This window comes from Pseudoliparis swirei, chromosome 1 (assembly GCF_029220125.1).
Source record: "Pseudoliparis swirei isolate HS2019 ecotype Mariana Trench chromosome 1, NWPU_hadal_v1, whole genome shotgun sequence".
Taxonomy (NCBI): domain Eukaryota; kingdom Metazoa; phylum Chordata; class Actinopteri; order Perciformes; family Liparidae; genus Pseudoliparis; species Pseudoliparis swirei.
The window spans coordinates 10,781,218-10,793,444 of record NC_079388.1 but is presented as its reverse complement, the minus strand read 5'-3'; the positions used below and the strand labels follow the sequence as shown (position 1 = coordinate 10,793,444).

The 12,227-nt window shown below is 42.7% G+C and overlaps 1 protein-coding gene across 1 annotated transcript; it reads left to right on the top strand.

The window, feature by feature from the left end:
- The first annotated feature begins 9 nt into the window (after positions 1-9).
- Positions 10-11,715, top strand: rp9 (RP9 pre-mRNA splicing factor). Its single transcript, XM_056421407.1, has 6 exons — positions 10-1,095; positions 1,339-1,369; positions 1,452-1,581; positions 8,624-8,715; positions 9,199-9,260; positions 10,774-11,715. The coding sequence occupies exons 1-6, from the start codon at positions 950-952 to the stop codon at positions 10,961-10,963; spliced, it is 651 nt and encodes a 216-aa protein (XP_056277382.1). The 5' UTR covers positions 10-949; the 3' UTR covers positions 10,964-11,715.
- Positions 11,716-12,227: the final 512 nt, after the last annotated feature.

Below are 12,227 nucleotides of genomic sequence, written 5' to 3'. Positions count from 1 at the left end.
ATGTCTCTGCAAATAGATGTACAATATGTCGTTTATCCAGCTGCATTCTTTACACTTGACAAACTTGACAGACACACAACTTTTGTGCCAAAGATGTGAAATTAAAAACATATGTACTGTAGTTAAAGAAAATAGAACAAATTAATTTACATGTCAAAGAAATAATCAATAAAAATGACGGCGCAAACATGAATGAGTCATGGAAGAAATCCTCGGATAGTTTCCTTCACAATACCACAGTAAGTCATGTATACAAAAAGTATTTGCACCAACCCATACTTCTGTAAAAGTTATGGAGAATGACCCATTTCAGAACAACGTATGACAGAATAATGATTAATGTGTTTTAATGTTGCATCTGGTAAAAGTTAGTCTTATTGTCATTCAATACCCTCCCAGGTAGCAGGAGACTTTCACCTAATCAAAGTCACATTGTTATCCATATAATACACAATATATTTACTAATAATATTTAGTATTATTAATCTGAAAAATACCTGAAGTTATCAAATAAATGTAATGGAGTAAAAAGTACATTGGCCTTCAGTACAAGTTCCTCAACATTGTCCGTTCACTGCTTGGGTAAAGTTACCTTTACCAACAACCTGATGAAAGCATGTTGATGCTACTAGAAAGGTGCGACTGCGTGCTGAACGTAATCACGTTAACAGGAGACAGGTGTTGTGTCGTCGAGACACTGAAACATGAACAGTCACTAATCAACCCAGCAGCACCTGGCGTGTTACCCCGCGTCCTGCAGGTGGCGCTGGACTTTAACCAATCCGGCTGCACAGGAAGTCCCGCAGCACCGGAGACATGTCCGCTAGTTAGCTGCTAGTTAGCACGGCGGCCGATATCTTTCTCCCGAAAGCCAACACATTCACCTTGAAGGCAGCATTAGTCGGACGTTAATGGTTGTCCGGGGTCGCGGTTCGTCACCATCAGCGCCATGTCGGACAAAAAGCGAAGAAGAGAGAAGGACGAGCGACGAGACCAGAAGAGGCACAAGTCATCCAAACAGGATTTGGAGAAACTCAAAACACAAACGAAAAAACTCAACCAGGAAGTCCAGCAGCTGAAACACGTCGATACGTTGTGAGTAATGATGGGAGAGTTTCTGCTGAAACGTGATAAAAAGTTACGCCTGAATGAAGCATGCATTTAATTCACCACGTGTTTCGTTACTTCAAGTATGTTGCACTCTTACTTTGTCTTCTCTTCGACATGAGACCAGTTCACGTAAGCTGAACTAGTTTTGGGATCTGCAGATGGCTTGTAAATACTAACTTCTTGCAGTTCCGTGAGAATTAACGTCAATATTGTGTTTCCTTCGTGCAGCTATGAGAAACCTCCGCCGGGACTCATCAAGGTAACGTTACCTCTCGTGCATGCCGAGCAGGTTTGAAAGAAAGCGGGGGTTTTGGACTCGGTAGTGACCGTTACTGTTGCAGGAGCACGAGGACAAACCCGAGGACTGTATCCCTGCTGAACCCGGAAATGAAGAAGCCCGCAGCTTCCTGGCAAACGCCCCCACCAGGGGCCTGTGGATGCCTCTGGGGAAGGAGGTGAAGGTGATGCAGTGTGAGTATACAGCTCCTCTAATGGAGCAATGAGAGCTGCTGACGGTCACGCCTGCAAAGATTGAGTTGGTGATTTCTTGTTCCACACACTCCGGGGACTCGTCACACAGAAGTGAGGGGTGTCTCGTGATACTGCACCGTGCTGGGGTTTTGAAGGCCTCTTTTTCTTTGGTCGTAGAATAAGTGGACGTCTCTCCTTGTAGGGCTTATATTGTTTTGAATACAGGTTAATTCATCTAAAGCCCCTTTCTCACTGGAGAAAAAAACAATCCGTAACACTATTACCATCTGGCTTTTGCTTTCAGTGCAAAAGGTTACAATCGGCATTCATTGCTGGGATAAACAATCTGCAGTAGACCTGGATATGTACTGGCTCTAGTGATGGAAACATGACACCTGGCTGGACACGCTGGTTTCCCCCCCATTTCCTGAAGTTAACATACACTACCGTTCAAAAGTTTGGGATCACCCAGACAATTTTGTGTTTTCCATGAAAACTCACACTTTTATTGATCAAATGAGTTGCAAAATGTATAGAAAATATAGTCAAGACATTGACAAGGTTAGAAATAATGATTTGTATTTGAAGTATTACTTTTTTTCTTCAAACTTTGCTTTCGTCAAAGAATGCTCCTTTTGCAGCAATTACAGCATTGCAGACCTTTGGCATTCTAGCTGTTAATTTGTTGAGGTAATCTGTTGAAATTTCACCCCACGCTTCCTGAAGCACCTGCCACAAGTTGGATTGGCTTGATGGGCACTTCTTGCAGACCATACGGTCAAGCTGCTCCCACAACAGCTCAATGGGGTTGAGATCTGGTGACTGTGCTGGCCACTCCATTACAGACAGCATACCAGCTGCCTGCTTCTTCCCTCAATAGTTCTTGCACAATTTGGAGGTGTGCTTTGGGTCATTGTCCTGTTGGAGGAGGAAATTGGCTCCAATCAAGCGCTGCCCACAGGGTATGGCATGGCGTTGCAAAATGGAGTGATAGCCTTCCTTATTTAAAATCCCTTTTTACCTGGTACAAATCTCCCACTTTACCAGCACCAAAGCAGCCCCAGACCATCACATGACCTCCACCATGCTTGACAGATGGTGTCAGGCACTCTTCCAGCATCTTTTCACCTGTTCTGCGTCTCACAAATGTTCTTCTGTGTGATCCAAACACCTCAAACTTGGATTCATCTGTCCATAACACCTTTTTCCAATCTTCCTCTGTCCAATGCCTGTGTTCTTTTGCCCATACCAATCTTTTCTTTTTATTGGCCAGTCTCAGATATGGCTTTTTCTTTGCCACTCTGCCTAGAAGGCCAGCATCCCGGAGTCGCCTCTTCACTGTCGACGTTGACACTGGCGTTTTGCGGGTACCATTTAAAGAAGCTGCCAGTTGAGGACCTGTGAGGCGTTTGTTTCTCAAACTAGAGACTCTAATGTACTTGTCTTCTTGCTGAGTTGAGCACCGGGGCCTCCCACTTCTCTTTCTGCTCTGGTTAGAGCCAGTTTGTGCTGTTCTCTGAAGGGAGTAGTACACACCGCTGTAGGAAATTTTCAGTTTCTTTGCAATTTCTCGCATGGAATAGCCTTCATTTCTAAGAACAAGAATAGACTGGCGAATTTCACATGAAAGTTCTTTTTTTCTGGCCATTTTGAGAGTCTTATCGAACCCACAAATGTGATGCTCCAGATAATCAACGAGCTCAAAGGAAGGCCAGTTTTATAGCTTCTCTCATCAGCAAAACAGTTTTCAGCTGTGCTAACATAATTGCACAAGGGTTTTCTAATCATCCATTAGTCTTCTAAGGCGATTAGCAAACACAATGTACCATTAGAACACTGGAGTGATAGTTGATGGAAATGGGCCTCTATACACCTATGGAGATATTTCATTAGAAACCAGACGTTTCCACCTAGAATAGTCTTTAACCACATTAACAATGTATAGTGTATTTCTGATTGATTTAATGTTATCTTCATTGAAAAAAACAATGCTTTTCTTTGAAAAATAAGGAAATTTCTAAGTGATCCCAAACTTTTGAACGGTAGTGTATAATTAGTCAAATCAATAGGAATGTGTAGGTCTAATATATATTTATCTACAAAACATACAATGAACATGCTCTGCTCAAAGCCACAAGACTCCAGTGACACCACAGTAATGTTCCCTCACTGAGCGTTTCATAAAACGCATTTCATTCAAACCCAACAGAAACTAAATGAAGCTCTTCAAAACCATCTTTGACATTTCACTCTTCCAAAAACCACCAACTCACCACCACTAAGATTGAGAGAGAGACTGAATAAGTTATGATTAAGTGACATTGAATGTGATGCATCTGAAAGAAAGCAGAAAGGCATACTTGACCACTGGCAAAACATGTTACGTGGGTTTTCCCATGTATAGAAAACCACCATACTGTGTTCATTTTGGTGTGAAAAGTTATTCATAGTGTCTTCTCATAGGTACACAATTGCACTCTCATATTAATTGAATTAGAATAAAACGCTTTGAAAGGTCTAAACCTGTTCTGATGTAACGTTCAGGAGCTGTCGATGTGAGTGAATGTTCACAGACAAATGTAAGCACAATAACTTCACAATTACCACGTCTGTTTGTCTGTTGCGACAGAATAATAATGGTGCCGATTACCTTCTGCTTTCTTTGTCAGACAAAGACTGTGCTTATTGTCAGTGGCCATTCATTCCTTCGTCCCACTCATGTTCAATTCAATTCAGTTTATTTGTATAGCCCAATTTCACAAATTACAAATTTGTCTCGGAGTGCTTTACAATCTGTACACATAGACATCCCTGCCCCAAAACCTCACATCGGACCAGGAAAAACTCCCAAATAACCCTTCAGGGGGAAAAAAAGGGAAGAAACCTGGAGGAGAGCAACAGAGGAGGATCCCTCTCCAGGATGGACAGAACAATAGATGTAATGTGTACAGAAGGACAGATTTAGAGTTAAAATACATTCAATGAATATGACAGAGTGTATGAATAGTTCATAGTAGGCATATTCCACGATGGAGACCTCCACGATCCATCAGGCAGATGGCGGTGGGGAGGAGGGCGGAGTCTCAACAGTGGGCGGAGTCTCAACAGGACAGTGGCGTAGTCAGGAGCAGGAATTCCGATCCATCAGGCAGATAGGATCTATGCCGTCTCATAGGGTCCGATGACCCCATGAGCGTGACGGAAGTCAAAAAGCAGAGTTAGTAACGTGTGATTGAGAGATGAAAATTCATCCTTAAGGAGAGAAAAAGAGGAGAGGTGCTCAGTGCATCATAACGTCCCCGGCAGCTATAAGCCTATAGCAGCATATCAAGGGGCTGGACCAGGTGAACCTGATTCGGCCCTAACTATAAGCTCTGTCAGAGAGAGAGGTCTTAGGTCTACTCTGAAGCGAGGTGACTGTGTCTGCCTCCCGGACTGAAATTGGAAGCTGGTTCCATAAAGAGGAGCTTGATAACTAAAGGCTCTGGCTCCCATTCTACTTTTAAGACTCTAGGAACTACAAGTAGTCCCGCATTTAGTGAGCGTAGCTCTCTAGTGGGGCAATATGGTACTACAAGCTCCTTAAGATATGATGGAGCATCACCAATCAAGGCTTTGTAGGTTAAGAGAAGAATTTTAAAAGTGATTCTTGATTTTACTGGGAGCCAGTGCAGAGCAGCTAGTGCAGGAGTGATGTGATCTCTTTTCTTAGTTTTAGTGAGAACACGAGCTGCAGCATTCTGGATCAACTGGAGGGACCTAAGAGATTTATTAGAGCAGCCTGATAATAAGGAGTTGCAGTAATCCAGTCTCAAAATGTAACGCGCGTGAACCAATTTTTCTGCATCTTTTGAGACAAGATGTGCCTGATTTTTGAAATATTACGTAGATGAAAGAATGCAGTCCTTGAGATTTGCTTCGTGGGAGTTAAAGGACAAGTCCCGATCAAAGATAACGCCAAGATTCTTTACAGTGGTGTTGGATGCCAGGGCAATGCCGTCTACAGAAACCACATCACCAGATAATTGATCTCTGAGGTGCTCAGGGCCGATTAAAATTACTTGGTTTTGTCTGAGTTTAACATCAAGAAGTTGCAGGTCATCCATGTTTTATGTCTTTAAGACATGCTTGAATTTTACAGAGTTGGTTGCTCTCCTCTGGTTTTATCGATAAATATAGTTGAGTATCATCTGCATAACAATGAAAGTTTATGGAGTGTTTCCTGATAATATTGCCCAAAGGAAGCATGTATAAGGTAAATAAAATTGGTCCAAGCACAGAACCTTGTGGAACTCCGTGATTAACGTTGGTGGTTATCGTTTACATCATATCACATAAATACAAATTGAGATCGATCTGATAAATAGGATTTAAACCAAATTAGTGCCGTGCCTGAAATGCCAATCGACTGCTCCAGTCTCTGTAACAGGATGTCATGGTCAATGGTGTCGAATGCAGCACTAAGGTCTAACAAGACCAGCACAGAGAGGAGTCCTTTATCTGCTGCCATTAAGAGGTCATTTGTAATTTTCACCAGTGCCGTCTCGGTGCTGTGGTGTTTTCTAAATCCTGATTGAAATTTCTCAAATAAACTATTATGATGTAGAAAGTCGCACGACCACTTTCTCAAGGATCTTGGAGAGGAAGGGAGGTTAGAGATCGGTCTGTAGTTAGCCAATACCTCTGGATCCAGAGTGGGCTTCTTCAGGAGAGGTTTAATAACAGCCACCTTGAAGGAGTGTGGTACGTGGCCTGTTAGCAGAGACACATTGATAATATCTAATAGAGAGGCAAAACGTCTTTAAGCAGCCTCGTCGGGATGGGGTCCAAGAGACAGGTACGCGTGTTCGTAGAAACCGTTGAAGATAATTGGTCACGGTTGATGGGAGAAAAGCCTCCAAATATACACCAGGGCATACAGCGGTTTCCAAGGCCATTCCACTTGAGGACAGATTGGCACTGGTTATGGGCAAGAGAATATTAATCTTGTCCCTAATAGTTAAAATCTTTTCATTAAAGAAGTTCATAAAGTCATTACCACTAAGGTTTATAGGAATGCTCGGCTCCACAGAGCTGTGACTCTCTGTCAGCCTGGCTACAGTGCTGAAGAGAAACCTGGGGTTGTTTTATTTTTTTCTATTACTGATGAGTAATAGGCTGCTCTGGCATTACGGAGGGCCTTCTTATATGTTTTAAGACTATCTCGCCAAACTAAGCGGGATTCTTCGAGATTAGTTGAACGCCATATGCGTGAAGTCAGGGTGTTGCACACAAGATGGCATTTGTTCTGCAGATGCCGAGCATCGCTCGTTTTGGGAGGAAGTGTTTGAGCACAGTACCGTGGACAAATGGAGACTTTAAAAAATGAGGAATTATGACACAAAATTCTTCACGAAGCCTTGATCTATGATTTGGCGAGGCAAACATTTTGCAACGCATCACACGATGAGCTGGCTGGTTTGAGCAGGAATCAGAGTTGATTCCTTTTGGCTTTTTGAATTACACCAAAAGAACGTCTTTACCCAAAACCATGTGTTTTTTCTGTGAACCTTTTAATGCTACTACGAAGAACTAAATAAATGAACTACAACCAATATTATCTCAACTCGAGGTTCAATTATTTGCTTTCCCAGTGCATTCAACTGCAAATTAGAGCCTTCATCGGAGGAGCAGTTTCCTCAATTGTCATTGAGTTGGTTCAGTTCTCAGCAAGTATAGCCCGAGTCAGGAGACGTATGTCTATATGTCTCTCTCTCGCTATATATATATATATATTAGGGCTGTCAATCGATTAAAAAAAATTAACTAATTAATCGCACATTTTGAAATTCATTAATCGCGATTAAAAGTTGTTTTTCTTCTTTTTAAAGACAAAACTTCACACAGAGCTGTGTTTCAAAGAGGCTCCTACCTATAAAGTGCCAGCGAGGTATTTAATATTGTGGATGATAAATTGTTTCTTCAGTGAAACATCCAGATTAGTAAAAAAAAAAAGTATATTGAGACCCCATTGGTCCTGTCATCTTTAACATTGGACACAGCAGAACCAGTGGCCTTGGTAACTGACTGACATTCACATATGTCACGTTAACCCTCTGGAGGCTGGGCTCATTTTCTCCACTTTACAATAAAATGTAAATTCACCTTTTAAAGTCTTTTGCATGCGACACACCCCCACGTGTTCTACATCAAACATTCCAGAACAATCTCAGCTCTTTTCAATGAGGCTCAGTTGTCCTGGTGCCGTGTTCTCTGCTCTCTGACTGACAGGCTGCTAATGAGCCTCACCTGTGAGGTGGGAGGTCCTTTGTGATTTACTGAGTGTTCATTGGTTGTTTTTTTCGCAAAATGTTGACACAAACGGATTGACCAATCACGGTGAAGGTTTCAGACGAGTTCTTTCCGCGCGTCACCGACACGCGCCCCTCTGTTCCTCTGTGTATCAGAGGGGGAGACGGGAGGAAGGAGCGGAGGAGGAAACCCGACTGATTCATCCACGAGTTTAAACTGATTTCTGCTCCTTATTTTCGCGGAGAAATAATTGTTTTAAAAACGGAAACAGTGTTAAACCGTACTGCCGCGGTTTGACACTCAGAGGAGTGTAAAAACTTCAACGAACACCGGAAGTAAACAAAGTTGCGTTAAAATATTTTAGTGCGTTAACGCGGCCAAATTAATCGCATAGATTAACGCGTTAACGCTGACAGCCCTAATATATATATATTTTACACACACACAGAAAGAGCTTACTCTATTTGCAGATGACGGCTGTGAGATGTGATTAAAAGCTCAAGAAAGAGTTTGCAAGTGATGCTTAAATAAAGATGCTGAATTTGAAATTTGGAGTTTTAACATTATATCAAACAAATATCTACTGTCTAAATATATAGAGGCTTAGTGTCCACCTGAGCAGAGAATGAAGTTGCTCTCCCTCTCCTTGTGTTGCCGGCACCGTTTTAAGATTATTTAGTGAAACTACGTCTCCCAATATAGCCATGATGTTCCTTCTATAAATCCTTTATATCGGTTTCCTTCGCCGCAGGTTGGAGATGTAAGAACTACGGCCACAGGACGGGAGACAAGGAGTGTCCGTTCTTCATCAAAGGCAACCAGAAACTGGAGCAATTCAGAGTGGTGAGTTGGTTCACTGCTTCGAGAAACATGAGCCCATCCATAGTTATTTCCTGAAGGTATCAAATAATGTCGGCTCTGTTGTGCCAAGGTCGAGGAGCAGTGGCAGAGACGATTGTGTCTGGGAGCTGGGCTGACGTTCACAATGGATCTGGGCCATATTTAGTTTACACGGAGGTGTGGGGAGCAGCCTTCTTCACACAGCCAATGTGCCTGTAATGGAGCAAAAACCAACACAGGAACACACAGCATGTGCAATGATTACCATAAATGCAACTGTCATATTTTCATAGCTCTTATTGTCACAGGGAGATTTATACAAAATGCTGATGTAACACTAGAATCGGTACAATGGGTGCACTGTGTTGAGGGATCATTTCCTGGGTCTACTGTGAATCGTAGAAACTGTTTTTTTTTTTTTTACGAGGTATGGTTTTTACTCTTTCTTTACAGTAGGTAATGACAGATTGCATTTTTATCTTTTAGGCTCATGAAGACCCGATGTACGACATCATTCGGGAAAACAAAAGGAATGAAAAAGAAACCAGGTACTTGCACTTAGTTGTTGAATCGTCTTCGTTGCTATAATTTCCCTGTCGGAAGAGTCTGATTCTTAAAACATGAATAGAGACAAAAACAGTGAAGAGGCTTCCATTTGCATATTGTGCCCCAAGTTGTCTTTGAGAACATTTAATGATGAAATTGTATAAATGAGCTAGATACCAGAAGTTTTTGAAGTTATGAAGATATTCCCAGTTGGATAATTCACTTGTTTATTTTATGCTATCAGTTAGTTCTCAAAAATATTTTTGTATTCAACATATTTGTATATGTATGTGTGTATGTATATATATATATATATGTAGGAACGCAGGAATGAACGATATGGACAAAGTCACTTTCTTTGGCTGCACACCTCTGTGGGGCCTATTATTTCACACAAAAACATTTCACCCTGACACTGACACCTCATGACCTTTAAACCCCGACGCCTGCCCCGTTGCCCTGGTTACGCAGCAGCTTCTAAAGGACCCGTCACGGTCCTGCACCACACACCTACTACCTTCTTGTATGTGTATGTGCAACAGGTCCCTACATATATATATATATATATTAGGGGAGAGTTGGCCCCTTTTCACTAGTTCTTCCAGCGTTAGTATTAAGATGTGTTGTTGTACATCATGAATTCGATGCCTGACAAAGGTCAGTGGCTGAAACACGGAGTCTCTGATAAACTCGGTGCTGACAGTTTGCAGGAATTTTCGGAAACCAAAGTATTTGAGCTGAGGGAAGAGACTTTTGTATAATTCAGCGTTGGGTTCCCTCTGAGGATGAGCGGTACGCTTTAAGGAGTAGCACGACATCCATGAGGCGGGATGGACACTTCACAAGAGCACGTCACCTTTTCTCAAACACTTTTATGGCTGAATGGTTAACAGTTTCTGGATGTCTTGTACATTTCTGATATCATTGCACTCGGTGTGCCTGCACACTTCTCCGCGCTAATGAAAGGTCATGTACTCCAGTGACTTCCACTGTACATCTTTGTTCTTTGAGATCTTTCTTTCTCAGAAAAATGATGAATATTTTACTGAGCAGTGTGGTTCTTCCTCACCATTCTGTGATGTGTTGATTTTAATCTTCCTTCTTGAACTGTATTTAGCTGTGGCTGTTCACCAGATATAAAAGTACCCCCCCCTCCTCTCATTGACTTATTGTCAAAACTGCAGTATGAACAGGTGCTGTTCTCTGAACTATCTTAAATGATCTGATCTATTTGAGTTCTGGAGCTCGAGCCTCGTATTTAAGCGACACGATGACCCCATTATCCAGGTGTGTCCTGACAACCTTCCACACACCTGCAAGTGGGCACTGGAAATATGGACCACAAGTAGGCAGTTGTTCACAGTCCAAACATGCTTGTACGAGGACAAAGGACGCTGCCCAAGGACACTTCAGATGCTTGCCAAAATCAGGCATCCGAGTGAGCATCAGCTGTGTTTTCCCTGTACTTGGTGCTCATCCCCTCTCCTCTTCTCCTCCTGCCCTTCCTGTGTCTAGGATCCAACAGCTGCAGCAGATGCTTCAAGACACCACTTCCTCCAGCTCAGACGGCTCCTCTTCCTCGTCCGACCACCATCGCAGCAAGAAAAGGAAAAAGAGGAAGGACAAAAAGAAGAAAGACAAGAAGAGAAAAGGGAAACCAAAGCACAAGTCCTCCAAAACCACTGACTGCTCCGATTCCGATTGAGTGTTTGGAACATGGACTACGTGCACACGACGTGCTGTCGACACAGGAAGAGGCTGACCGGAGGAGCAGCAATGGTAGATTATTCGCCGTAGGGAAGTGTGTTCTGCAGAGTGTCTCAGTACTAAGACCTGTGTCAGCCTTTTCTCTGCCGGTTGAAACTGTAACACTCAGTCCGCTGCACGTGACTTCTCCCAGACGATTAATTCTCTCCAGGGTGACGACTCTCATTTGCATCCTCTCTGTTGGGTCGTACAACAACACGGAGCCATTTGGCACCCCTGCTTCAGTAAGTTTGTGCATATGCGTGTCAAAAAGCATCAGCTGCATGTGTAATGAATCTTAAGTGATACGAATAAGCCCGCTGGTGTAAGAGATAATGGTCTTTAGCGGGGTCCAATAAGATGGCATGTCGGCAAATACAGCATGTTATTAAGAGATTGTATTTTCCACCATATTTTTGTACCCCGGCCACCACGCTGGTATTAAATTGTAGAGTGTGTTGAAGGCGGAGAGATTGGGGGAGGGGGGAGCATTAGTACAGTTATAGTTTATCTTCCACACAAGCCTGAATGCTTGTGACTGTACATACATCTTTGAAATGATTTGAGGTTGGAATATGCTTATTTGCTCTGGAAAAAAAAGCCACAGACATGGGAAAGAATGTATGTGAATGTGCTCCCTTATTCTGAGAATAAAGAGGTCTCTCTCTCCAATGTTTACCCCGCTGAAAGCTGCAGCTACAAAAATGTTAATTGTTGGCTTTTAATTAATGTGTACGAGACTTCTTTTAAAATATATACATATGTGTATATAGATGACAACTTAATCTTTTGAAGACGATGCAGTGGAACTCCAGGCGCAGAAGACATTTAAAAAGTGCCCCGCAGAGACGCATTTCTCTTTTAATCTTGTCCTGCTATCAATCGGAGGAACCTTCCTGATCTTTCTCAAGAACCTTCTCAGTTTGTAGCCGAGACGATTCAGAGCGTTCCTCACTTTTTGTCCTGAGCGACCAGCAACGACTCCGACCGGCCGCGGCGGGAGGGGGTACATTGCACCAGACGTATCCTTGACACAACACTTGAGGAAGTCTAGCGCTTCTCTCCACGAGCAGCACGACGTGAGCACGACTCCCTGTGGACACGAACTTGAAATATTTCCTTTTTCTAATGACCGTGAGAGAGAGACACTTACAGCAGACCTACAGGGAGCACGCAAACGATCTCCATTTAGATTAGTGTCTTAAGCTTTCTGAGGAGCTCAA

What these genes read in the sequence shown, in the direction of transcription:
- rp9 (XM_056421407.1), top strand. Translation starts at nt 950, where the DNA reads ATGTCGGACAAAAAGCGAAGAAGAGAGAAGGACGAGCGACGAGACCAG. An exon ending in AACTGGAGCAATTCAGAGTG is followed by an intron (nt 8,716 to 9,198) that starts GTGAGTTGGTTC and finishes TTTATCTTTTAG; the next exon opens with GCTCATGAAGACCCGATGTA. An exon ending in AGGAATGAAAAAGAAACCAG is followed by an intron (nt 9,261 to 10,773) that starts GTACTTGCACTT and finishes TCCTGTGTCTAG; the next exon opens with GATCCAACAGCTGCAGCAGA.